The 27099-nt window shown below is 35.3% G+C and overlaps 5 protein-coding genes across 6 annotated transcripts; 4 read left to right on the forward strand and 1 right to left on the reverse strand.

Moving 5' to 3' along the window:
• Positions 1-326: 326 nt before the first annotated feature.
• Positions 327-2832, reverse strand: LOC114745763 (tubulin-folding cofactor B-like). Of its 2 annotated transcripts, none has more exons than XM_028933927.1 (6): positions 2676-2832; positions 2429-2580; positions 1685-1803; positions 1414-1475; positions 1180-1221; positions 327-492 (listed from the first exon to the last, which is right to left on the reverse strand). In XM_028933927.1, exons 1-6 carry the CDS (start codon positions 2778-2780, stop codon positions 355-357), a joined length of 618 nt encoding a protein of 205 aa, XP_028789760.1. In that variant the 5' UTR covers positions 2781-2832; the 3' UTR covers positions 327-354. The 2 variants fall into 2 exon arrangements, with proteins under 2 accessions (XP_028789760.1, XP_028789761.1); XM_028933928.1 differs by having other exon boundaries at positions 348-488.
• A 4486-nt stretch (positions 2833-7318) lies between these two features.
• Positions 7319-9045, forward strand: LOC114745762 (uncharacterized protein At5g39865-like). Its single transcript, XM_028933926.1, has one exon. It carries the CDS (start codon positions 7564-7566, stop codon positions 8809-8811), a length of 1248 nt encoding a protein of 415 aa, XP_028789759.1. The 5' UTR covers positions 7319-7563; the 3' UTR covers positions 8812-9045.
• Positions 9046-13251: 4206 nt separating this feature from the next.
• Positions 13252-16268, forward strand: LOC114745761 (DNA-directed RNA polymerase V subunit 5A). The gene is made up of 4 exons (XM_028933925.1): positions 13252-13620; positions 14014-14190; positions 15477-15590; positions 15837-16268. The coding sequence occupies exons 1-4, from the start codon at positions 13357-13359 to the stop codon at positions 15960-15962; spliced, it is 681 nt and encodes a 226-aa protein (XP_028789758.1). The 5' UTR covers positions 13252-13356; the 3' UTR covers positions 15963-16268.
• A 1936-nt stretch (positions 16269-18204) lies between these two features.
• LOC114745758 (AUGMIN subunit 1-like) lies at positions 18205-20923 on the forward strand. Its single transcript, XM_028933921.1, has 6 exons — positions 18205-18635; positions 18859-18991; positions 19080-19214; positions 19343-19466; positions 20317-20454; positions 20548-20923. The coding sequence occupies exons 1-6, from the start codon at positions 18389-18391 to the stop codon at positions 20659-20661; spliced, it is 891 nt and encodes a 296-aa protein (XP_028789754.1). The 5' UTR covers positions 18205-18388; the 3' UTR covers positions 20662-20923.
• Positions 20924-22782: 1859 nt separating this feature from the next.
• Positions 22783-26798, forward strand: LOC114745757 (pyrroline-5-carboxylate reductase). The gene is made up of 7 exons (XM_028933920.1): positions 22783-23082; positions 23195-23243; positions 23528-23619; positions 23895-23967; positions 24880-25000; positions 25227-25332; positions 26319-26798. Exons 1-7 carry the CDS (start codon positions 22885-22887, stop codon positions 26499-26501), a joined length of 822 nt encoding a protein of 273 aa, XP_028789753.1. The 5' UTR covers positions 22783-22884; the 3' UTR covers positions 26502-26798.
• The last annotated feature ends 301 nt before the right edge of the window (positions 26799-27099 follow it).

Genomic DNA, 27099 nt, shown 5'->3' on the forward strand with positions numbered 1-27099 from the left:
AATGGAATAAACCCTTTACATTAAGCATGTGTCACTGATAGTTAAATTTTAGACTATTTCCTATGTGAATCTTGGGATCTCTCCACTATATATATTTGAGAGTCTGTCTAATATTTAAAGGGGAAAACAATTTCTTTTTTCTTTTTTTTGGGGGGGGGGGGGGGGGGGGGGGAGACCGAAGAGCTCACTACTGAAAAAGAAACAAATGTTTACAATTTATTCAGGAAAATATGAAGTTGATAGGAAGCTAATGAGTAGCCCGATATACTTGAGGGGAAATAATCTAACAGTAGCAAACTCAATAGTTGAGCTTAGACAAGAGGTTTCTACATATGATGCGCAAAAATAGAAGCCTTACATGCCATCATGTTTGCCCAAGGGTTCATCATACTGTACTCCAATCCACAAGCCAGGACCCAATGCTTCTGCCTGGCCAACAAATTTTACAACACCCCGTTTCTCCCCAGGTTCAACTTCACATCTGGAACCTACCTTATATTTAGAAATTCAAGAGAGGAGTAAGATCATCGTTATAGTCAATGTTTTGATAATTAAATGATCTGAATGACATTTAAATAATGACAAGATGCATAGTTTATCTCTTTGGAGAAAAAGAATAAAAATGAAAACATGCATCTACTGAAAAAAAGGAAGGCATGCAATAATTGATGTGTCCAAAGGAAAAAACATCATGGCTCAAGATATCCAACAAAGTGTGACTCAAAACATATTTACACAATTCAGACGACAATAGCCACACTGCCACAGCATACAACCAGCTTCTGATTTTATCAGTCACCAACTCTTTGGTTATACGAGAAGCAGTTAATACTTGGCACAAATTTTTAATGATTGGTAGTAAAATATCACAGCAAGTGTGTGCGCTCATAAAAATTCTAAGCTGATTAAGCTCTACTCTAACAAGTCATTCAATAATTATATCAACTGTGGTCTTAACAAAAATAATATTAGTCAATTTGTTTTTTATAGTTATTAAACAGGATAATAAACGAAAGGACAATCAAAACATTACACTATACTAATCAATTGCCCACTCTTATACTCCACCTATTTTCACTTGCCACATCCATGTGCTAAAGCTCATCTCAGACTAAAAATTCCATAAAGCAGTTGTAATGAATAGCAACCCAGAGAGACAGAGAGAGATAATTGACTGACCTTAATGTTTGAACGGAGGTCTTCCAGAGAGGTGTCTGGCACCTGTGCAATGAAATGGCCAATCATTGTAAGTGTCAGATAGTCCTCTAGATGGCAGATATGATCCATTTCCATTAAAGATAATAATGAACATGCGGAACTCCAACGTAGTCTTATCTTTATGTTAAACACGCAAATTACTCCTGGAGAGCATTTTGACAGCATATAAGAGGGATAAATCAACCAAACACTTACCTTTGCCGCAACAGTTGATGGATTTTGGGAAGACAATTTCTCTTTAAATTTTCTAAAAGTTCCTGAAAAAGCATAAGATAAAACACATATCACCCACTAATAGTCAATTTTTATGGAATAATTTCTTCATCATAACTTCATTGATTGGCAACATATTTTTCACCTCTTATTCAACTATCTCAATGTTAACCAAGTCTAATATAAATACACGTACAGAGTACGTTTTTTTGGATAAAAGCTGAACTTCATTCAAATGGATAAGATAACATACCTTCACGCTTATTATAAGCTTCTTCAGAAATCGTGTATTTCTCCACCAATGAAGTATCTTCCAGCCAACCACCAGAAGTGACAGATGATGGATCAAGATCTATAACATGCAAACGAAACCTGCCCCAGCAGCAAATGCATAGAAGCCGATCAGATACATAAACCAAATGTCTATGCTAACTTTTTGACGATGTAAAGAACAAGATGGTAACAAAAACTAGAAGTATAAGAAAACAACAAAATGGTGCTTTTGAGAATTACATAGCATAGCAAACATGAACAATCATAATGCAACATATTTCTCAAAGCAATGTCGCATGCATTTGACAACTGAAGCACCTAGGACGCTGCGACATGGGAGACCATAACAGTTGAACAGAGAAACACTTGAAGCCCTCGCATTTCAAAATTTGCCCCCGAAAAATATAGTAAAAGGTGACAGCAAAACATGAGAACCGGAACAAACCACCAAAGAAGGATCACTAGATAGAGAACATACATAATGCTGCAACAGGATAAACAAAGAGGGCTCTACTGGAGATGGCAGCAGGGCGACCTCAACCCTGAGCTCGACGCAGTTAACATAGAGTAACTCGAAAAAATGTTAAATTAATACATATTCGAGGTATGACTGCAACAAATTTGGCTTCCGCATAATCGTAATTTTATATCATCACTGAATAACAGTAAAATGTAAAAGGGGAGAAGAAAGATGATGATAATAATAATAATAAAACATACTGACCCATCCAGAGGTGAGTAGAACCCCAGGGGTCTAGAATTGTCGGTAAGATCGGAAATTTTGTAGTTTGCGTCGTCATAGAGCTCGAGGTGCATCGAGTTCACCGAAGTACCGCATTTTTTCCAGAGCTTCTCTTTTACAGATTCGACTGACGTCTACGAAACAGGTGAGTGACGTTTTCAAATAACGGAAATGAAGAAGAATTTGATAGGCTAGTGTGGATGGCAATGGTTCGTGAAGTGACACAAACCTGTAGCGAGAATCGAATGTCAGTGGAGAAGGTCTTAATATTTGAATGGGTGACGCGCAGCAAAACTGAATCATCCCCTTCGATCTTCTGCAAGTTCGCCGCCATCACCCGCACTCAGCCCTCGAGGTCCCGCCCCCTTGCTTCCAGGATCGCAAAGTTTTGTCTTCAAATGGAATCAATCAGGCATACGGCGTGTTTGGTTAGCATAAAAATCATTTTTCAAAAAATATTTTTACCGAACTTAAATAAAAATTTTCAGCTTATTTTTTATTTCGTAAAATTATTTTTAAAAATTATGATTTGTTTGGTTTGGTTTTCAGCTAATTCTGCCGTAATCAACTGTCAATCAACCTAAATAAAAATCCTCATCTTCATCAACAGTAAAAACGTTTCAGTAAAAAAGGGTAAATTTTGAGGCTTTCTTGGAGCTTGTTTTGTCCAAAAGTCAAAAATTCTTTTGAAAAGTTATTTTTAAATTTAACATGCCTGATTATCGTATTGTTAAAAGCAGAGTGATTTGATTTATGCCGCTCTCTGATGGTTTTGTGCTCTGAGTAAACGAGTGATTTTATGTTTTGACTAAATTACAATTACGGGGAATGTTTATAAAAATACTATTAATTCAAAATATAAATAAACTATTGTAAAATAAGACTAAATGTATCATTTTTTTTAATACTCAATATATCAATATTTAAATTCTATACCTTATGGTTGTTTTCTTTGTGACTCGATGAATGGAGAAACAATCAACTCATAAGCTTTCAATACCACGTCGGAGATGACATTCAGATAATTCAAGAATTTATTAAGGTCTGAGACTATAGTATCTAGGAGGTTGCGAATATATACACTTCCCCAATATAATCTACGCATACTTTAATATATACATATATATATATTTCATTATATAACTATAACAGAGATGACTCGCGCGTGTCTCAATATTTATATTTTTAATTAGAGATCATGTATGCCGAAATGACTGCTTTTAGTGTCATTTTGACATCTGCTGTAATAAATTAAGTAATCTGACTTGAATCATTATTTCCCTTGTAATTTGACTTTATTATTCAGCAATACTATTTCCTACTCTCAACATAAGAACCCGTTTAATATTCAATTTAGTTCTAAATACAAGACATCAATCGATTTTGTTTCTCATATTTGTCTTTTTTTTTTTCCAAACAGTCATTATAACAATTGCACATGTTAAATATTTCATTAAATAGTAGTTCTAACTAATGGTATTTTAAGAAAGACAACACCTATTTATTATAAATAACTAATTTAACTAATTTTTTTAATATACTCAAATTAGTCAAATAACTCTTATATAGAGGACTGGAAGCACTAGTATTATAAGTGCCATGCCACGTTATTGTTGTTGTTACTTATTTCTAGTTTTTGTTGGTTATTAAGATTATTAGAGTTGAGGGCTCTATCACATTTACACATACAACCAATCTCAAATGTAGGTGAAGAAATTGTTGCTGGAGATGATCTCTAGGGTGGTTCAGATAGCCTATGGTTCCAAGTAATTCCAAAGGCAAGGTAAGTGCGATTTTTCAGCTTCCTGGATATTTGTTCCCTGTGGGGTGGAGCAATGGATTATGAAAATAAATTGCTGCTGGATTCATGCCAAATTGCCAACAAGCGTAGGTTTCACTGATGATGTGGTTTTAATGATTTCATGTTCAGAGAAGTAAATACAAGTGATCTGGAGGGAGTAGCCTCTGCTATTGGACCTTCTGACCTTGGACTAAGTTGGTGGGGGCGGAGAATCCCGCCAATCCTCAGCTGCAAATACCTGATATCCGAGTGAGTTGTTTTCTTTTGAAGGTTGGAAGTGTTACTGTTTCTTCTTCTTCGTTTTTTTTTTTGGCTGTTTTGGTCTTCTCCTGAGCTGTTATAAGGCACATGCAACTTTGAAGAAACTTCAATTATTTGCTTAGGCAATGTTTTTGGTTGCTAATGCCTAATACGGAAAGTTCAAGTCCAAGCGATTGCTTTTATCACAGTACACAGATGAGGTCCCGATGACTTGTTATTCTGAGTGAACTTTGTTCTTGTTTTACTGCTATCACTGTTGTTATTGTCATTATTTTAGCTTTTGGTGTTGTGATTGGTCTCAATTTCCCAGCACTTTGAGAGGCTTGACTTTTCACACGGTGCACATATCAGTTGTTGCCTCTTTTGCCCTTTCTGATATCATTGGGCTCTCACTGCTCTAATTGATGTTCTTTTTGTTCTTCTTTCAGTGCAAGTTATTAAATGCCCATCAGTAGTTGTCTTGCCTCTTCTGGCATAAGAATCAAAAGCCCATGCCCATTTCTGATCTAGTTCTTGCATGCGCCCAACATCAGGTATGATTTGCCCATTGGCCTCCCCATATTCAACATTCCCAGCAGATGGCTTGTTAGCTTCAAAATCATTTGATAGCAGCATCATATCGGTTTTGATTTAGGATGATGTTTAGTTAGTTCTGTCATCCTGTTTCCATTTCCTTTTCTACATAAGCCTGAGGTAAGGCATCTTCATCGTCTGACGCTTGTTTAATTACCTTCCTTCTTCCTTCTCCCTCGCTGCCTTCCTCCTTTCATGTTATATGGCACTGTTGTTATTCATAACGTTTGTTCAATGCTGCATGTGTTTGTTAGGTTATATAACTTGAATATAATCTATAAAAATTTGTAATAAAATTTTATTTTTTGTAGAAAAAATAAAAGTTCGGTTGGCCAACTTGGGTTGATAAAATACTAGTCTGTTTTACGTTGGATTATTTTCCACCCCAACGAGGTCACAACCCCGTTCCCCATATCATCCCTGTGGCTTTTTTTTTAAAACAAAAAAAGATGAAACTACAACAATTCAGGTGGACAATAGAGAATGAGAGATTGAAAAAACCAACTAAAATAAGAACGAAATAGATTCACCGCTTTCAGCGCCCTCTTTGTTTATGGCAAAGAGATGGATTCATTAATCCCCATCAATATCCAAAATTCAAAATCAAGCAAACACTATACACTTAACAACAAAAATAGCCTTATAATCAAATTTTTTGGTCCGAAGACTTCTGATTTTATTTAAATATAAAAATCACGAGGAAAACCGACTCAGGCGAGAAGCGAAAAGACATAGGTAGGGTACTACGATCTTTTTTTTTTAAAAAAAAAAAAACACATTTCACTTAGTATGAAAATGATAAAGCAACGTATTAGAAGGAGACAGCTAATGTAGGAGCTCACAACCACATAGGAACAAGGTAGTTGTGGCCTAGTTGTGTCTTTCTGGTCCTTCAAATTGATTGCGCCGTGGTCCTCTTCATGTATCAAATGTCCACTTCAATCTGTTCGTTTCTGAGTGCCCCTATGATTCATCTTTTATCAGTATCTTCACTTTATTTGTTTCCTCTACAATCTCATCTTCTCCCACTTCTTTTTATTCCACTTTCTACCTCCTTTTATACTTTTTTTCCTCCACTTTAATTACTGTTCCCCTAAATTGACTGTATATCAACTTTTACATGCAAAGCTTGACTTGTAAAGATTCTTTGGCATACTGTTGGTTTCGGTTAGTTGGTGGCACTATTATTGGAAAGACTACTTTAAGTAACTAATTGGACATGAAGGTAGAAGAACTACATTAGTTAGTAAGAATTCGATCTGAATTAGCAGGATATGAAATTTAACAAATCGGAATATCATTATTAAAAAATTAGTTATCACGGACGCTTCGATGTTCACATCAAATAAGTCTTGTTAGCTGGACTACTCAACTTCCTTGAATAGGTAGTAAATTTGGACGCAGATAGTTGAGGATTTTAGGATAAATGGAGGCAGGCCTAATCTCCGAGGATTGATCAGCGACAACCAACTAGAGTTAAGATACATGATAATCGTTTACTCTTGCGATACTCAACAAAGTTAGGATGATATTACCTCTCATTTTTAATATAACAATTAGTTTAACTTTTAATTCGATCATAAACATAAGAATTATATCTATCTTCTCCCTCATTTATATATATATATATTTTCAAAATAGTTATTATAGTAGTTACACATATTAAAATTTTCATTAAATGATATTTTAAATCAATTTACATAATTAGTAAGGATATTTTATAAAAGATGACACATATTTATTATGCATAACTAACTTGATAAGTTTTTTTAATTTATTCAAATTAGTCAATTAATTTTTATATTAAGGATTGGAAGCAGTAATTCACTGGAAATATTTTATAATCAACTGATTTGGAACTGTTTGAAATGACTCATAAATAGATCGTAATTTTTAAAATACAAAATAAGCATGTGGGAAGAGCTTAGCTTTAATTCAGATGAAATGTTCTTAAAAATATTTAATTAATTAAGTAATTCCAAATAAGCACTGAAAAATTCATTCGGAGGCCCGAATTAAGCACGTTCCCTATCGCTTTTTTTTTGGTCTCTACGCGTTAGTTGGAGTCACTTGCGATCCACTAAGGAGAAGGCTCAAGGCCTTAACAATGGTAGTGCAGATAGATAAAACTAAATAAGCTAGATCTGCGCAAATGGAATAGAAATTTCCATTGCTGAGTCCGAGTAAAGTGAACCCTTTTCCTGGCTTATCAATATAAAAATCCCTGCAACTGCAAAAGCATTGATTCTCATCATCTTCCCCCTCCCAACCTTCTTGAAAGCTCCCTTTCAACTTCAACCCACTCATTTCCTTCTCTTTCTGTCTTCCCTTTTCATCTAAGCCTTCAAAAGCTCACACATCATGATTCCTCAAGGACAACCATAACTTCTATAGAAGACAAGCAACCCAGAAAGTCTGAATACTTTCTGGAGAGAGCAGGCAATAGAAACCTAGTTCTTGAATTAGTGCCGTTTTTGCCTTCATGGGCTGCTCAGCCTCAAGACCCGTCACCATTGTCGCCAAAAACCCAGAGGATCACTCTTCTTCTCTGGCTTCGTCTTCTTCAGCTTCACATTCATCCAGTTCTTCTTCGCCACCTGTTCCCAGAGCTCTTTCTCTGCCAATGCCTCTTGTTCATCATCCTCCGACTAGAAAAGGCGATACCCACCACCTCGTATCTCTCACCTCCACCACGTACGGCTCTCTTGTCTTACATGACCGATCCGACCTTAGAAACCCTAACCTCAACTCCGACGATTGTCATGTTCGGTCTGAATCTCCGACCCGTCTTACCAACACTTGTCAAAGCAGAGCGAATGAGGCAGAGGCTGAGCAGTCATTGTCCCCTGACTCTGTTATCAACACTTGGGAACTCATGGATGGCATCAACGATGATGATTGCCACGACGCTACCAAGCCTCAAGCTTCGATTTTTCACCGTCCTGTGTGTGTTCCGAAGAAACCCAGTTCATGCAGGTATACTGCATTTGATGGGTCTGCGAAGAAAGTACCGCTTGAATCGTTTGAGCCACTGAAATGTTCTTCGTCAAAAGAAGTTGTTGAAAACTCTTCCCCTTCGTCTGTCAAGAAGCCGCTCTGGCAATACTTATCGGAGGAAGCCTTGCTCTCTAAATTAGATCCAAACGTGGCTTGGAGCTATCGGCGAGCTCTCTCATCAAGGCAATTAGGCACCAATGTTCCCAGAAACGTCCGGTCGTTAGGGTCTAGCCCTTTGAGTTCGTCGTTTTCTTACAATTCGTGTCGTATACCAGCGGGCAATGAAGAGAGAATAGTGGTTTATTTCACGAGTTTAAGAGGAATCCGCAAGACTTATGAAGATTGCTGTTCAGTGAGGACGATACTGCGAGGATTCAGAGTTGCCGTGGATGAAAGGGACATCTCTATGGACTCATCTTACAGAAGAGAATTGCAAAATTCTCTGAGAAGCAAGGCAATGACATTACCACAGATCTTTATAAGGGGAAAACATGTTGGAGGCGCAGAGGAGATTAAGCAACTGAATGAATCTGGGGAATTGGCCAAGCTCTTGAAAGGGTTTCCCATTCAGGATCCAGGGTCTGTGTGCGAGAGATGTGGGGATGCAAGATTTGTGCCTTGCCCTAATTGTAATGGCAGCAGAAAAGTATTTAAAGAAGAAGAAGGACAGTTGAGAAGGTGCCCTAATTGCAATGAGAATGGCTTGATAAGGTGTCCAAGCTGCTGCTCATAATTGAGGCTTCCGGGTAACGACAGTCAGTGATCCATATCTTGTTTTGCTGAATTTTGCAGTCATGAGTTCTAAGAACTACATAAATCATTATATAAAATATGAGTGCCTGTCATTCCTGTATGGCAAAGCCTTTTTGGTGATCTATGATTATGATCATCATCTTCATCTTCATCATCATTGTTGTTGTTGTTCGCAGCCTCTCGGAACAGCAGAAAATAAAAGTGGGTCGTCTTTTGTGGATATATGTGCTTTGATTTAATTTAGTTGTCTCAAGTTGCGTTGTGTCTCCTTGTATGGTACATCGGGAGATGATTGGCCGAAACTAAATTATGGTTTTCAAAATAATTTTAAGACACAAAGTAAATATGTAATTTTTTTTTTTTGAGAAAAACACAAACACTTCTGTCAGGGTTTCTTGAAGTCCAAGATGAGTTTTAAGATTAGAGAGAACCCTTGTCACAAAATGAAGCTGCATTATTAAAAATTTAAAACCACAACGAAAGCGTAGAATCACATGTCTCATGCCGCGCGGGTACCTTCCGTTTTTGAAGCAAATCAATCTGGTGGCTTCAAATCTTAGTGCCCTTTTGCTTACACATCAATCGAACATATATATATATATATATATATACTCCTCCGGTCCTTAATATAGGACCTAATTGTTGAGTTGGTTTTGTTCTTAAATATAGGATTCATTTCTTATATTTATCAATTTTCTCTAAATTACCTCTATGGATACTCCTCAACCATAATCAAGTAAAAAAGAGGGGGTATTAAGAAAGATGATTATGATGTTTTAGGAAAAATGTGTCATATTTTTTATAATTAACTAACTTACTTAATTTTTTTAATCTAATCAAATTAGTTAAATGGGTTTACATTAAGGATGGAGGAGTATATATATATCTTCACAAAAACACTAAGCCATCTTTTCGGATTAAAAGGGCGTTTGGCAGGTATAAAAAACTTAATATAATTTTTTTATTTTTTAATTTCTCAAATTTTAAGTTATAGGTTTTGATCCTTTAAGGAGTAAAATAATCTACGTTTTTATTAAATTATAGTGACCAATATTTTAAATAAAAAAAAATTTGATGGATTAAAACTTATAGTTTGAAACTTGATGGACCAAAACCAAAATGAGGATAAATTTAAAGAATCAACGTTTGCATTAATCAGGTATAAAAAGTGTTTTATAAAAACATCTTTTCGTAAAATGAGATAAACTATTTTATATATTTATTTTGTATATCATAAAAATATTTTTAAAATTATGTTTTTGATTCTATCTAAATATTCATAAAACGGGCTTCCAAATTCGATGACTGACCTGTAATTATGATTTGTGAGTTTTCCCATGCGCCTGTTGCTGAGGTTCCTTAGGATTGCGAGTTAAAACGTGGACCCGTCGTCAATGTTATTAGCCCACAACAAAAAATATGTTTCTTGCTGTTAATAGACTTGGGCCGGCTCTGCTATGACTCCGGCGAAGTTAAGTTTGAATAACACATGTATTGCTATGCTATTTTAAGTCCAAAGTATAAAGCTTAGGACTGAAAGTAGCACTAAAAAATTTAAGATTTTACAATTTTAAGATTAAATTTAAATTATTATTTTCAATAAGGCTCTGCAAAATTTGGAAAGTAGAGCCATGTCAAACAATGTTGACTTTTTCATGACATAGTAGTTTTTCAGTAATTTAAATTCAAATTAGCAATAATTTGGAATTTATTTATAAAAGGGTAAATAGCCAGCAATAGGTAGGGTGGCGTGGTGAGTGGAGGGTCGGGAAACAGCGGAGAAATTAAAAGCGAGCGCGTTTTACGGGGTTGAGTAATTAGTAACGTTGGAAATATCGACTCTCACTGTACTTTTGTGGGGATGCGGTTACTTTGCGGTGAAGATGCTAATATGACCAGGACAGTGTCTTTAGTTAGCTCACCCCCCCTAGTTGGCAAAAAAAAAAAAAAGTTAGCCCACCCCCCTAACAACCTGTAACTGAGCGAACTGGCCAGGAATCTGAGGACGTTGGGTCCGTGTTATGCACGTGCACACTTCCTGGACATGCACAGGCAGACGCCTGATCATCCATCGTAGTAGCATGGTTTGCGAGCCCATGTCCGTCTCCCAGCATGTGACCGAATCTGGTATTTCAACCTAATACTCCTCCGCTCCTTAATATATGACTCAATTCTTGAGTTGGTTTTGATCCTAAATATAAGACCCATTTCTCATATTTATCAATTTTCTCTAAATTACCCCTATAGATACTCCTTCAACCATAATCAAATAGAAGAGGGAGAGGAGGTATTAAGAAAGATGATTATGCTGTTTTAAGAAAAATGTGTCGCTTTTCTTATAATTAACTAACTTACCTGATTTCTTTAAAATAATCAAATTAGTTAAATAGGTCTTATATTAAAGACCGAAGGAGTATCATTTATACGGAATAGTTGTAGCGGAAATATGCGGATTGGTTGTCGCAAAGGCTACCTCTTCCAACGGCACTGATTAAAATTTGAATCCTATTTAAAATACGAATTCATATTTAGCATTTGAAAGCGTCTCAAATACAATAGTTAATATAATTTTTGGTTTTTTAAGTTTGTTCTTATCTTGGTTCTGGTCTCTGAAATTTTAAACTATAAGCTTTCATCCCTGAATGAGTAAGATGGTCCAAGTATCTGTTAAATTATAGAGATCAATATTAAAATGAAAATAAACCTGAAGGACTACAATCTACGGTTTAAAATTTGAGAAATCAAAATTAAAATAAAAATAAATTTGATGAACCAAAGTTTGTATTACCCCAAATAAAATTGTCGTAATTATAAATTTTTAGTTTATCTTATATTATTTTTAACTGAATTTCTTTTACATACTCAATTATTAGATTTGTTTGCCAACTCATTTAATCGTTAGACTTAAACTTTCTGAATAGGGAATTTTCAGCTGAAGCATGTGCAGAAGTGGGAAGACAAATTTACTTCGAAAAGAGATCTACAGTTATATCTTTACTTTTTGTTTTTTATATATACATTTGCAAGACGCTTGAGATCTAAAGGAACAGTAGGTATTAATAGTTATTGAGTCAGGTGAGAGCAACTTCGATTCATCTTAAATAAGGCTGCCAGTAAATATCATGTGACGATATTTGAAAAAATAATCATTAACTGCAATAATAATAACAACAACAGCAGCCATTCATCTTACGGGTATTTCGAGCACAATGACCAGATACTGTCAAAAGCAAATTATTTCAGCGATAATGTCGTTCATCAATCATGCTTGAACAGGGTCTTAAAATAGAAGTCATGTGTAAATTATATGTGTATACATATTAAAAACAACAATACATATATTTGCCTCAAAGTAGGCACGCCGAAATATGATGTAGTGAAACATGAATATCCACGTCACAAAAAATAAATATATACTACCCCAATCTTAATTATAAAATATTGTTTGTAATTTACGAATAAAATTTCATAATTAGAAAGGGAAGTAACACCATATACTGGTATAAAGCCAAAGAACAAACAACTAATAAATCTAATTTCAAAAAATATGGATCTATATGTAGTTTGCGTAGATTTATGTTTTCACACTTTCTTGAATTGCATAAAGCGAGAATGCATGGGATCACATTCCCAATCACATAATTTCATTAAAAAACCAATTAATAAAAACGAAGGTGTGCGCATCTTTTAATTATTTTTACGTATACCTAATATAATGTATTGTATTTTTTAGCTGAATTCGTCCAATTAAAAATAACTCTTGCAAAGTAATTTTGTCATTGATTAAATATGTACTCTACATGTTTTTATCGTTCGGATCTCTCTTTGTTAGTTTGTTTGAGCTAATGATTAATCGTATTCGTCATGAAATCAATCGAGATTGGGTCCTTGTACTGTGGCGAATTAAGGTTTTGAGTTCTTACGAGGAGATGCGTTTATATTTAATACTCTATAATATTTTAAATAGAATTATTTCAAATAAAAAAAAACCTATACATCACAAAATAAAATTGCATCTATCATGGGATTTTATGGTTGTGAAGGAAGATTGTGACTTCTTTCCAAATAGATTTAGGCCTGCTATACATTTGAAGATGTTTGGATGGAAATCAAATCATGATTTTAAAAGTATATTTATTTTTTATAATATATGAAATAAATATGTAGAGGAATCTGTCTCGCTTTTCAGAAAAGTATTTTTAAAAAGCATTTTTTCATCTTGCCAAACACTTTTTTTATATATTATAATAATACAAATGATCGCAATGATAATTAAAATCACCAAAATTTTTTAATATCCGCTGATATTTCAACTTCATTGAAATGATTCGAAAGAATAAAATTAAATACTTAAAGATTATGTTTTGCTTTGCAGGTCTGTCACAGCCATCAGCTCTAACTCTGATCTCAACTCCCTTGGTTCCACAATCGAGTTTAAGCCATCCTAGCAACAGTGAGGCTTCAGAGTGGTGCGACTCTTGGGTTGGGAGTTCTGGGACGCTGAACAGAGTATCGGGGCAGATAGATGGAAGCGAATGGGCTCCATGAGGAGGAACGACCGGCACAAGCCAAGACCCTCTGCAGCTATGTGGACGAAGGCAGTATCGAGAGTCACAGATACTACCTTTCTCGAAAGACTGTGCTCGAGATGCTCAGAGACAGAGGCTTTTCTATTCCCTCCTCTGAAATCGACCTCTCTCTCGCCGAATTTCGAGCCATTCACGGCCAATCCCCCGACATTGAACGCCTCCGCTTCTCGGCCACTCACGCCTCTGACTCTTCCAAGCGGGTAACACTCTTAAGCCCTTTACCGTTTATTTCTCCCTTTCAGTACTTAGGGATTGCAATATTGTTGGTTCTTGGGGCAATATTCTCAGTCCACTGTCGCCAGTCACCCTGTGAAACCCCTTTTTCGCATTTCATCCTGGTGTTTGGGATAGGTGATGTCGGAATGTCCCCGGCGTATAGCTTCTTGTAAAATGTTTTATAAGCTTCGTTAGAAAGTGACACTACGATCACAACTAGACATGCTTCTTTCATAGCAGGCTGTGTATCACACGAGATAATCAGATATGTTATTTGTAAAGCCGGTATAATATCACTTCAATTAAATTAAGGAAACCAGTTATCTTTCTTATTTTTCTATGAATTTTTATACCTATTTCCTTGCCTTGAATTGCAGATCTTGGTCAATTTTTGCTGGCCTGGTGCTGTAAAAGTTAATGTGATCCGAAGCCTTGCAGGCCAACTTTTTAACACAGACACTTTATCTGGGATGATATTGATAGTACAGGACCAGATTACTAACCAGGCCTTGAAAGCTTTAGAAGTTTTCAAATTCAAGGTTGAAGTTTTCCAGGTTTGTTTTCTCAGAACTGTCTTTCATCTTCTAGAGCATGGTTCTCTTTTATGTTCTGTTGTTTCTTTAATCTCAAGTTGGACGCAACAGTTTTCTAGAATTTTTAGGCTATAACAACTTTGTGCATATATTGCATTGTGATATTTTTGAAATCTGACTTAAGATTCTGAGTCCTTTGTTTTTCTGATCGTCATTCTTAGTAACTTATTCAAGAAGCAATGTAAGTGGTACCAATGGGTTTGCTAATAATGACCTTCAGATGTTGGGGGACGATCAACCCCGTTATTCTTGTGTTTAATCGAATATGTTTCTCAGATGAAAATCAGGTAATAGAAGTATTCCATTATGAGAACAGTAATAGATTAGTCAAAGCATAACCTTACTGTTGCTTAACATGAAAAAGTTAATTAGAGCCTGATAATTAAAATGACCTTATCTTTCCACAAATATCCTTCAGTAAACACTCTTTTGTGTCTCACATTCTCTTGATTATCTTTTGGCCAAACCCACTCTTTATTAAAAGCAATCTTGTTCGGGGGCATTTTTGGGAAAAACATATTGATTACTGCCTAGATTTTGCAAGGCACCTTATAAATAGAAACACCAAAACCTTTTAAAAGCTGTTTTATAAAAAGGATCAGGGGTAGCATGACATTATGTTATCTCCTGTGCAACAGCTAAATAAAAGACATTCTTTGGATCTTTAAATGTCTTTCCCTGAAATGCCCTTCATTAAATAAAGTAGGATTCACGAGAGGGAGTGCAAAAATTGTCAAAATGATTCCAAATTCATAGAAAAAGTGAACTTACAAGTTAGTAGAGTATAAAGGTTAGTAGAAACAGACACTGTTACCACAGATATATAACTCTATAGAATCTCTATGGTAAAGCCTCAAGTATATCATACATCTTGACACGAGGAAACCTGACTCTGGAAGTAAATTTTCGCATGATTGTTTGTAAGAACATCCCACACTTGAGATGCTTTGCCGCACTGTGACATCATAGGATCTCGAATGGTTTTTTGATCCATTGATGATCTATTTAGGTTATATGCTCTGTACAACTCAGCCTTTTAGTTTATGACTTCAAAGGCCCCCCATCAATTCGTAAAGAAGATGGATATCTTAGGTTCTGCTGGGTTGGTATATGACCAACTGGTGTGTGTGTGTGTAGTGATGTTTTTTCCCCCAAAATTGGACCTTTCAACTAATATTTTTATCTATGCTCATTGCTCACCGAAGATTTTCCATAATTCATTAAATGCTTTTCTACCCTCTTTTCAGATAACTGATTTACTTGTTAACATTACAAAGCATGTCTTAAAGCCAAAGCATGAGGTGCTGACTAATCAACAGAAGCAAGAGCTTTTGAAGAAATACAACATAGAGGAAAAGCAGGTCAGTTGGGACATATTCTTAAAAATGTTAAGATCAGATATGCTTATTTATCTTGGTAATGGAGTTTGCATAGTAAGTTTAGAATAAAAGCAGGTCAGTTGGGACATATTCTTAAAAATGTAAGATAATATATACTTATTTATCTTTGTAATGGAGTTTGCATAGTAAGTATCATCTGATTGTTGTAAGCTTAAAAGTAGAAATTTCAACACTGGTGTTCTTAGTTGAATCTTGGTTCTTCTTCAGCTTCCCCGCATGCTGCAGAAAGATGCCATTGCGCGATATTATGGACTGGAGAGGGGACAAGTGGTTAAAGTCACTTATAGTGGTGATATCTCCCAGATGCATGTCACATACCGATGTGTTTGGTGATGCTTTCTTGTGCAGTTATCTCTTGTATTTTGTTAGTCGTAGTCCAAGCTAGCTGTTCAGTCATACAGAAGCGGCGAATTTTAGTTTCCAACTAGTGCCATGTTTATAATCGCGCAAACTTCATTCCTAGCGGTTTGCATCATGCTGTATGTGTAGCTGTGAACTTCATGAACATAACATGGTGGTTTTCTTTTTCACCCTGGATTTTTTTCCAGTCTAGACTTAGAGACGCAGATGCAATTCTGAATGCTTGCTCTTATTACTATTACTATTATTATAAATTATTAATATTTAGCATTGCCTTCAGGTTATCTCAACTTTTTCCTTTCGGTGACAAGGTTGTCTCAACTTTTATTCTAGATAAACTAGACATATTTTGTTGAGCATTGTTTGAAATCAGAAAAATGAGCTGTACAATTATAATTTATGAGTAGTATAACTTGCTATTGATTTTATTTTATATATATTGATGATATTGATTGATTATCATCTTGGGGTGATTTATAAAGGCGCATTCTTTGGTACGGGTGTGATGCATAGTTGCTTCAAGGTTCTGAGGCTCTGAACATTCCATCCCACTCTCCCTACTTTCCATTCTGTCAAGCTTTTGCTCACGCAGCAGAGCATGATTTCCAGTGGGGCCTGATTTGAAATTTATTACGGGTGACAGGTATTTTGACACGGTGTAACTGTAGTAGGAGTAAGGCAAAGTTGAGGCCTATTCTCAATTTGTCATTATAAGTTGACACAGCAGGTGTTAGATTGGAGTAAGATAATGGGTTACGGAGTCAAATAAGGAAATATTTACATCTTAGGCATATCATGTTGAGAGTAGAGTCATTAGGATGGAAAGGAAACATTCTTCCTTAAGGAAAGTCTTCATCATAGAAATCCTCGACGAAGTACTTAAATGTAAAAGTTAATTATACATTTTATTTTTTTAAAAAAAATAAGTCAGTTATTTATAAAAAATATGTGCTAATTTTTTTTTCTCAAAATACGTACCTTTAATAATTTATCTTAGAGTATTTTCAACACAACTTATGTGTCGTGTAAAAAGATACAATTATAGGAGTATTTTTAAAAATATTATTAACTATAAGGTGATAGTAATATATTTTTATGAATCAAACTATTATTACGTTGATGAATCAAATTATAAAAGGTGATAATATTTAGGCTATAAATGAAAAGCAGCAAATGAACAAGTGGATGAATTTCTTAACTGTAACGATTTATCTTGCCCAGTCCAAATGCATAGAAAGAGATTCTAGAGCGCGTGTGTCCGGCATATGCAGGTGTTACGGCCAACTAGGGTCTGCTCATAAAAATGTCATTTTTATTTATAGCACAGAAGGTTTCTTTCGGACAAGAATAAAACATAAAATTTGACGTTAATAAAAGATGATACTACTCCAATAAAGGAAAAAAAATGATACTTCTGAGTTCTGACAGAAAAAAATAAGAGATGATACTACGAGTATTTTTTTTACGCAAGAAAAAAAAATAGACACTACTTTCACATTAAAAAAAAGAAAACAAGCAATATGTGGGCATTGGGCCCGATTGAGTATTATACATCTTGGACTGATTTTAGGTTGGTGGCGTCAAAACTTAATTTTAATTGTAGCAACAAAAAAAACTTATTAATTGGTTTTCAAATTGGAAAACGACAAATAAAGACCCTATAATATGTGAAATTGTGATTTAGGACTCTCAATTTGAAAAATGACAAATAAAGACATAGTTTCATATTACAAATATGAAATTTTAGTAAAATGTCTGAAAACCCCTTCAGTCAAGTTATGATTTGGTATATTAAAATTGTTATTCACTAAAATGAACTTGTCATTTTCTATAGTCAACTTATCATTTGACATACCCTCAACCAAGTTGTGATTTGGTGTACTAAAATTGTTATTCGCTAAAGTGAACTTGTCATTTCTTATAGACAACCTGTCACTTAGACGAGAGGTATTTCAGATATTTTACCAAGGTTTTATATTTTTATATAGGATCGGATCTTTATTTGCTATTTTTCAAACTGAGAGTTCTAAATCACAATTTTGCAGGAGGTTTTTATTTATCATTTTTCCTTTCAAATTTTACTGCGTTCAAAAAGTTATTAAAAAAAAGCAGTTTATTTCATGATTTCCCTTTATTTCATTATGAAATTTATACAGTAGTTGGCCACTTGGCCCGGATAAGTCACTTCAAGGGATTTGAACTGACAGGGTCTCAAAGTCTCAAAAATGGTTCAAAAATCGAAATCGAAAGTCAGTGCGGCAAGCAAACTCTCCCAAGTCCCTAGAATTGGAAACACGTCTATATTGGAGTTGTTGTTTCGGTAATTGGTGATGTTTTAGTCTAATGCTTTCAATTTGTGTTTGAGCCTTGACAAGTGATTTGAGCGAAAAAGATCAAAGATGAACGAACAAGATCCTCTGCTAACGGAACCAAAGGGCGGCTCCGACGCGTCGCGGATTGCAGAAGTTAAGGAATGGCTTGCCAAGACATTCGAAGCCGCCGGCAAACCTGTACCTGAATTTGAATACACTCCACGAAGTGTCGCTCATTTGCACAGTTTGCTTACCCTCTCCAAGGCCAAAGATGAAGCCGCCCGACTCGTTGCTCGTGATTTCCGTCAAAAGGCCGCGGAATACCGATCCCAAGGTAGGGTTTCTGCGATTCTGATTATTTTGCAAATCTGATCTCTGCTGTTCAAATTATGCATTTCTTCAAGATGACGATGTTTAGTCCGGCAGTTGATGGATTGGGTCTCCATTTTTATATGAACAAAATTCGAGGATCAATTGATTTTGCTGAAGTTATGGGATGCTCTCAAATTGAAATCTTTTTTTTTTCTCCCCCCGTTTGGTGAATTTTATTGGTCCAGCTGCTAGGATTAGAGAGATATTGGAGAATGTGGGATTGGCCCAAGAGAGTCTACCTTCAAATGTGGTTGCATCAACGCAAGTTCTTGCAAATGTGGCGAATTTGTTGAATATTAGAGACACTGAACTAAGTAGGTATGTTTCACCTTACTCAGTATCCTTGGATTTATTACTTATTCTTGTTTTTCTGCTTCAAAGTTTAAGCTGTGGAAACTGTTTTCAGCTTTCTGGTTGCTTTGGCTGATATTTCTTTGAGGAAGACTGGTGTGGAGGAGAAGAGGTCTAAAGTACTGAAGGAGTCCAAGATTCTCCTTGATTTCACTAGAAAAGCTATAGCCAGGCTAACATATTTAAAGAGGTATGCTTTCAGATGAGTACGTGCTTTTGATGTTTTTTCAAGTACTGTTCTTGTGAAGATCGTATGTGGAACCTTTGTAGGGTAAGCTCTGTTTTTCTTTGTTCACTTTTGTGAAACGATTTATCCAGAACACTTGCCCAATTAGAAGATGAAGTAGCTCCATGTGAAGTTCAAATGGAAAACTGGAGAACGAACTTGCAAGTAATGGCTGCAAAAGAAAGGCAGTACATGCAACAGTGTGCCAACTACAAGGTAAAGGTGTCCTTGCTTTACAATTTTTGCTATGGAATCAAGACAAATCGCTAACACCCAGAGTAGACAGCACTGGATATATTTGTTTTTGGTGGGATGCATTCTTCTTATATGTAAACCTTTTTTCTAGAATAAAAATTAAATTTGAATTACTGGCTATTAGCGTTGACAAAGAAGGATAAAGTACCAAAATTTCATGGAGAAACTTAAATTGTTATATTACAGAACAATGAGGTGCAAATAACTGATAACCAACGAGTTTTTACCCGTAACATGAAAAAAAGGACAAGGGCGAAAGATGGGAAGGTCACTTTTCTTAGAATTGGTCAAGTTTGTTAACCTTTGTGATTATTGTGTATCTACTGTCTAGAGCACATGTTATTGTAAGTATTTAAGTAATGTTGATTGATTGGAGTTATTCTTTAATCTTTGGTTAAAAAGAAAAGAAAAAACCTTCAATCACTCCTGCCTCAAGCACATGAGCTATTCTAGGTTGTCATGTCGGTAGAAGTTCCCTTGCATACATGTAAAGCTCTTGGTATTAGATTTGCATTACTTGGCTTCCTAAACAGTATTTATGCTGTCAATGGAAGTAGCACATAGTGTAGACTCCAGAGTGCAATATTCTACGGAGATTGTAAATTGGTTTTGACCTTTAACAATTTTCAAGCGATATTCAACAGCATCACACTATTACCAAAGTGGCAGCGAGGCGTATGGTTTAGAATGATTACATTTGCTTTTTTTTTTTTTTTTTGCATTCGTTCAAAACTTGAAATACCTTTGTAGGTTTATATTTATTCATTCCCAATTCATTTCATGAATTTATGCGCAAGAACTGTTGACACAGGCAATGCTTAATCGTGTGGGTTATTCCCCTGAGATTAGCCATGGTGTTTTGGTTGAAATGACCGAGCATAGAAAGGAGTTAGAGAAGAAAACTCAACCCATCCTTGACACTCTCAGGAGCTACCAAGACTTACCTCCGGTATGTCATCTTTCAGTTTCTTGTGGTTCAGAAGCACTTTTCATTTTAGTCATTTGTTCTATTCATGATTTTGTGTTGGTGGGGATGGTGCAGGATAAAGCTTTGGCTGCCTTAGCAATCGAGGATAAGAAACAGCAGTATGCTGCTGCTGAGAAGTATCTTGAAGACGTACTGCACTCAGCCCTTGCCAATACTGATATGCCATGATATGGTTGGTTTTTCCCCCTCCCCCTTTCGTACCGGAGTGAGAAGCTGGAAATGTATCTAATATGTATTTTTGTGATAATATGGAACTCTGAAATTATTTGCTTGCCTTTGACCCGCGAGTGTGATTTTGCCTGGGTTTGCTTGGAAGCTGTCCTACTGATGTGTGTCTAGATGCCGAAAAACGAGAAAAGAACAGAAAAGAAAAAGAAAAAGAAAAACGTTGAGCATATTTTTAAAATGGAAGTCGAAGTCTTATGCTTCACTAATTCCATTGCCTATACTTTTGCATAGAATGATCCAAATACATATTAATTTATGTTTGCATGTGCTTTTAATTAGTTCCAAATTCAGTCAATGTTAGGGAAGAAATGTGTATATTTTGCACCCAAACGCTGGTGATGTTCTTTTTTTAATGAATAGTACGGGGTAAAAGCCCATTTTGTTCAATCAGCATTGTACATGGGAAAGAAATTCCCACAAAATCATACAAATGCTTCCTGAGTTTCAGAGTTGGGGTGTGTTTGGATGAAACCAAATCGTGGTTTGAAAAAGTGATTCTGGAGAATAGATTTTGGGGAAAATAGATTCTGTGAAGAATAGATTTTGTAAAAAAGTGATTTTGAGAAGTGAGAGTGTTTGGATAGTTGTTATCAGAAGCACTTTTTATATATACAAATTACTAAAAAAAAGACATAAGTTAATATGATAATTACAGAAAAAATAGATTTTATGATATATTTTAATTTGAAGGAATAAAATTGTTAATAATATGTTTTTTACCAACATAATTAATAATACATAAGATAATATAATTAATAAATAATTAATGTTTATATATATTTATAAAATATAAGATTAAATATATTTATAAAAAATGTGTTTATAAAAAAAATAACAAGATACATATCATATAAGCCCTTACACTCTCCTTTTTTTCTCCAAAAGCAAAAAAATTTTGCTTTTTTCAAAACTATGGTTTTGGAGTCAAAACCATAGTTTGACCCAAAACCATGGTTTTGGTTTTTAGAGGGGGTTTGGGTAGATTATTCCCCAAACCATAGTTTGGGGTGTCACCCAAACACATCCTTGGTTACCTCCTCTAACTCAGAACTAGAACTCTGGCAATGCTATTTAATTTGAAAGCAGAAGTATCTAGCACCGATGTTTTTAATATTACATTAGATGAGCAATAAAACCATTTGGATATGTTGACTATAATGACATTTACGAATTACGACTCTTGTAACCTCTCTCCAAATAATATTTTTTTATTGCACCGGAAAAGATTCAATAATAATTATAAAAATAGATTAAATTATGAAAAATAATCCTCGACTGAGATAATACTCCATGGAGTACCTTCTAAAGGTTTTCGTGATCCTTGTTATAGAGCCTTTTGCAAATTTACAGAGGCATAAATTATTTCTCTCTAAAGAAATGTCTTTATTTATGATATTTATCAATAATTATCGTTTATGTTGGAATACTTAAATATGGAGAGCGAGGGATCAATGAAGCAGAGAAAGGAATTGGTCGAGGTTTTTGAAAAATAATTTAGATTATCGACAAAATTTGTGAGGCGTATATTTTAGGGTGAAAAATTCACTTTTGGAGGCTTTTATGTAGGGTGTAGCTTCTCCTTTACCACTTTCATCCGCCGCCCGTCGGCGGCCTCAAAACCTTAAATAAATCTTATGATATGCATCAATCATTGTATACAGCCAGAGGCTACTGAAAAAATAATGATCGTCATAGATGCTAAATGTATATAAGATATCCGGTTATGATTAATCTGTTAGGTATTCCCTTGATTACGATAGAATGACAGATGAAAACAAATATTTAGATCAATATATTTTGAATTAATTATTTTATATCTCATAGGAATCTGACCCGTAATTTATTTTTCATTTAAATAGTAAATAGATAGACAAATTAAAAAAACTGGGCAATAATTAAATATTTCATCTTTATAAGAAAAAATAATTTTTCTTTTGTAAAAAAAACGCAACCCATTTGATCGTAGACACGTAGTCCCCAGCCATCAAAAAATAAATATTATATTGCATGCCAGCCTCCACATAAAATATCCACACCAGTTCACTCCACTGCCATTTGGGAATGCTTCACTGGTGAGAGCTGAGGCTGTTGCGTGGAGCAATTGGAAAGGTGAAGCTGAAGTGCTGCAGAGTTAGCCTTGAGCTCTTAATCTTCTTGATAAAAATGGAGATTGTTCCTATTTCGGTGGATAAGTACAATGTAGGTTTCATCGGAGCAGGGAAGATGGCAGAGAGTATTGCCAGAGGCGCCGTCCGATCCGGCGTCTTACCCGCTTCTCGGATTCGCACTGCTCACTCCAATCCTGCTCGCCGTTCTGCCTTTGAGTCCATCGGTGTCAATGTTCTCTCCCGCAATCAAGACGTATTTTCTTATTTGCGCTTTGTCCTGCCTAAATAACGGAACTCCGCAGATATTTGTTCGTGCTTCTTACTCTACAAATCGAATTGCAACTTCTTTCTGTTTTTCACCGCAGGTGATTGAAGACAGTGATGTGGTCATTTTTTCTGTGAAACCTCAAGTAGGTATTGCCTTGCTTACCGATTTAGCACTTTTTTCTCGAATTCTCGAATGTAATTCGTGAAATTCCTTTGTTATTGTGTCTGATGTAAATCAAAATGTTTTTTTTGGAGTTATTTATTAATACTCTTTTCCAGTTTTTAATCAAAGATGGTGCAGAGATGCCGATAAACAAAATTGCGTCCCAACCCTCTGTTTCTTTTTCTTTTTGAACGTTTTGTCTCGGTCGGATTGCTGATATGCTGTGTTTATTAGCATGTTTAACACGGATACTGTCATTTTTATGCAGTGAAAGAAGTAATTGTGCAGTTAAGGCCACTTCTTACAACGAAGAAGCTTCTGGTCTCGGTTGCTGCTGGGGTGAAATTGAAAGATCTCCAGGTTCTGAAATTCTGAATATTCATTGCGCTTTAAACTAATTATTTATATATTGGTAGCATCAACATTTTATTGGAGTAACAATTGATGAAAGAATATCAGTCATAATATCAGTCACATGCCTTTCTCCCCATGATCATTAATCCTTTGTCTTAGCACATTTTTGGCGGATAAACTTGTTGTGACTTCCAACTATTTGTGTATGTTACTAAAATAATTATTAATATTCAGAATGCCTCCGTTGAAACATTTGACCGAAGTAAATGTTCCATATGTAGGAATGGGCCGGCCACAGTCGATTTGTAAGGGTAATGCCTAATACTCCTGCTGCTGTAGGCGAGGCAGCATCAGGTATCTTAAATATTGTATTCTTCAATGGCTAATCAATGTTCCGTCCTTTAGTTGCGTAATCCATGCAGAGATTTGACGCCTTGTACGGTGTAATTTATGACATAAAACTCCTTAATTCTATGTGACTTTCAATATGATCTTTAATGCTTAATATATTCCTGCTTTAAATTTCGATGTTATTATTATTTTATTTTTTGGTTTCATTCGATATTTTCTGTTATCCCTATGAGTGCTTATGGAATATTTGTTTTACCATTTTGATTGGAAAAGAAAAAACTTCTTTTTTTTGGGGGGGGGGGTTAGGGATGGGGTGGGTAAGAAAACTCAAGGATTTCAATATGGTCTAAGTACGGACTACCGATGTATGGTTGAGTGGAGTATACTGTTCATCACCACCTTGGAAACTTACTGGCTTTCAGAATTGAGATCCCTCTCTGCTTCTGTATTGGCTGGTTAGAAACTTGAAATGTTTGAGGGAGATATTTATTTACTAATATACCATGGAGAATTAGATCCAGATCTGCTTTTTAACACCTTGTTAAACATGATTAAGCACGGTAGTTTGTTGTAATCGGAGATCCTTTTCTTCTTTGCTTTTAAAAAGGGTGGGGATGGAGACCTCCAAATGGATCTGGTTAATGGCTACAGACTCATATTTTACTGGTTAACAGTCTTAGACAAATAATTAAGTATGGCTTATATAAAAGGTTATTTAATTATCATTTCTTGTGTATTAACTCATCAGAGTTAATCTTGTGGTCATTGTTATAAGATTGTTTTTCTTCCATTTTATTCCCCTAGCATGCTTCTGTGGAAAGGAAAAATCCATTATTTCCCATTGGCTTTCTGTCCTTCGTCATGGTTTGTTGAGCTGCATCAATAAGTTTACTTGTTTAACCTAAATTATGACAGTTATGAGCTTGGGAGGAGCTGCAACAGAAGAAGATGGAAACCTTATTTCCAAATTATTTGGATCAGTTGGCAAAATATGGAAAGCTGATGAGAAGTATTTTGATGCAATAACTGGCCTGAGGTTTGTTCGCTACTTTATCCAGACGTGGGTTGTATTTGGATATTTATCTTCACAATTGCAGAGCATTTTTAAATTTCTAAAGGGGGAGAAAGAAAGCCCTGTGTTTTTTCATACCTCCGAGGGAAAAAGGGGAGAAAAAGTTATGCCCCTTTTTACCCCAAAAGAATGTCCTTTTTTGTTACTTTTTCAAAATTTTTGATGCTCTTATTTTGCTGAAATTGTTCAGTGGCAGTGGTCCAGCTTATATTTATTTAGCTATAGAGGCTTTAGCAGATGGTGGAGTAGCTGCAGGTCTTCCAAGAGACCTTGCCTTGAGTCTAGCTTCTCAAACTGTAAGTACTCTTGTGCTCTCCTTTGATCAATTAAGAAATGAAATATCATATTAAATTTGCGCATTTGTGGTTCAAAATATGCTTTATCTATCACTCATTCTTTCACAAGTCTTCCTAGAGATTTTGTTATGGAATAATAATGATAAATAAATGAAGTTTGTTACTAGGTAATAGCCGTTGGGAGTAGGTGAGGGTCATAGGTTATAAATTAGACCCCTAAACCCTAATTTTACTCAGTTGTTGAATGTTGAATAAACCTAAGAGCATTTCAGTTTCTCTCGTCTTCCTTTCTCTCTGTTTTTATCTTCTGTCAATCACTCTGTTTCTCTTCTCCTAATCCCCCCTTTGTCTCCCTCTTTCTCTCTCTTTTCTCATCACTTACCACAACAGAAACACAGAATGAAAAAAAGATTGGAACTCATATATGGTTGGAGTAGTTTTTTTACCTCTTTGAATGGTCTGTCATCTCAACTTCCTGGGTGACTATTTTTTCTTTTATGATTCAATTTTCAAACATAATGGAAATTTTCTGGAGAGCTATTCACTATGATAAAAACATAACGAAAGTATAATGTCAACCGTGTACAGTTTTATTTTGCTGTTGCAACTTATCAACGTTTCCTTAGTCATATGGTTAGCACTTTATTTGCCTTAGTATATCTTAACTTTCTACTTTTTCTTACGGTTTATATTTATTTCTAATTTTCTATAGAATTGGTTCCAATATCTCGTCTTTAACATCAGAAATCTACTTCCATCGATGCAAGAAACATTTATCCCCAGAAAGAAGGCTTATTTCTTTTACTGCCAAAAGATATTTCCTGAGAATTGTTATGATCCCTAATTTCTAGTAAGGTCTGTAGCTTGTTTTTGAGAGCTTATTGATCGGCATCCTACAATGAGGCTACGTTTAAACCAGTTGTGCTTAGGTTTTTTTTCCTGCTAGAGGGAAAACAAAGTAAAAAGGCAATTTGCTGCGTATTCAGGTATTAGGAGCAGCATCGATGGCCACTGGTACTGGGAAGCATCCAGGTCAGCTCAAAGATGATGTCACATCTCCTGGTGGGACAACAATTACTGGGATTCATGAGTTGGAGAAAGGTGGGTTTCGTGGAACACTGATGAATGCTGTTGTTGCTGCTGCTAAACGTAGCCGTGAGCTCTCCTAAATTTTGCAGATGTCATCTTTTAATTTTTAGTTGTTGCGGGTGCTAGTTTAAGAAAAATTCAATATTCACAATGGATAAGCCTTGGACAATTTTATGGATTAACTAATGTTGCCAATCAATAACGCAGCTTGTCTCATAAATAGCAAGATCATAGACTCTAACAGTATTATCTCTAATAGGAGAGGTGGTTATCATTCTTGTCAGTCTCATTTTGCTTCTTATCGGCGGCCGTGACTTGTATTTCTCGAAGAGGTTCATTACACCGCAGCCGTATATGATATGATCCTATGCTTTACATGTCCGATCATTTTCCCTGCCTGGATTGCTAATCTATATTGAAATGGCCAATGGAATTTTGAAAATGTTGAACTTTTATAATTTTTAAAGGACAAAACTGATCTCAGTTTAGATTGGATTCCCCTTTTTTTGTTAACTCATATAAAATTTAGTTGGCTCCAACTAATTTGCACCGTTAAATGTCATTGAGGTTAACATTTTTTTGTCCCGCTGAAACATTGAGGCCGACATTTAAGAAGTCCTTGTAAGAAAATTGCTATCTTCGTAGATGAAAAATCAAAATCAATGTAAATATATTAAA

This window comes from Neltuma alba, unplaced genomic scaffold, assembly GCF_004799145.2.
Source record: "Neltuma alba isolate B1F8T4 unplaced genomic scaffold, ASM479914v2 tig00004796_pilon, whole genome shotgun sequence".
NCBI classification, from domain to species: domain Eukaryota; kingdom Viridiplantae; phylum Streptophyta; class Magnoliopsida; order Fabales; family Fabaceae; genus Neltuma; species Neltuma alba.

What these genes read in the sequence shown, in the direction of transcription:
- LOC114745763 (XM_028933927.1), bottom strand. Translation starts at nt 2,780, where the DNA reads ATGGCGGCGAACTTGCAGAAGATCGAAGGGGATGATTCAGTTTTGCTG. An exon ending in TTCTACTCACCTCTGGATGG is followed by an intron (nt 1,804 to 2,428) that starts GTCAGTATGTTT and finishes CTGCTGGGGCAG; the next exon opens with GTTTCGTTTGCATGTTATAG. An exon ending in CATCAACTGTTGCGGCAAAG is followed by an intron (nt 1,222 to 1,413) that starts GTAAGTGTTTGG and finishes TTCATTGCACAG; the next exon opens with GTGCCAGACACCTCTCTGGA.
- LOC114745762 (XM_028933926.1), top strand. Translation starts at nt 7,564, where the DNA reads ATGGGCTGCTCAGCCTCAAGACCCGTCACCATTGTCGCCAAAAACCCA.
- LOC114745761 (XM_028933925.1), top strand. Translation starts at nt 13,357, where the DNA reads ATGGAAGCGAATGGGCTCCATGAGGAGGAACGACCGGCACAAGCCAAG. An exon ending in CCTCTGACTCTTCCAAGCGG is followed by an intron (nt 13,621 to 14,013) that starts GTAACACTCTTA and finishes CTTGAATTGCAG; the next exon opens with ATCTTGGTCAATTTTTGCTG. An exon ending in TCAAGGTTGAAGTTTTCCAG is followed by an intron (nt 14,191 to 15,476) that starts GTTTGTTTTCTC and finishes CCCTCTTTTCAG; the next exon opens with ATAACTGATTTACTTGTTAA.
- LOC114745758 (XM_028933921.1), top strand. Translation starts at nt 18,389, where the DNA reads ATGAACGAACAAGATCCTCTGCTAACGGAACCAAAGGGCGGCTCCGAC. An exon ending in AACAGTGTGCCAACTACAAG is followed by an intron (nt 19,467 to 20,316) that starts GTAAAGGTGTCC and finishes CTGTTGACACAG; the next exon opens with GCAATGCTTAATCGTGTGGG. An exon ending in GCTACCAAGACTTACCTCCG is followed by an intron (nt 20,455 to 20,547) that starts GTATGTCATCTT and finishes GGGATGGTGCAG; the next exon opens with GATAAAGCTTTGGCTGCCTT.
- LOC114745757 (XM_028933920.1), top strand. Translation starts at nt 22,885, where the DNA reads ATGGAGATTGTTCCTATTTCGGTGGATAAGTACAATGTAGGTTTCATC. An exon ending in TGAAATTGAAAGATCTCCAG is followed by an intron (nt 23,620 to 23,894) that starts GTTCTGAAATTC and finishes TTCCATATGTAG; the next exon opens with GAATGGGCCGGCCACAGTCG. An exon ending in TGTAGGCGAGGCAGCATCAG is followed by an intron (nt 23,968 to 24,879) that starts GTATCTTAAATA and finishes AAATTATGACAG; the next exon opens with TTATGAGCTTGGGAGGAGCT.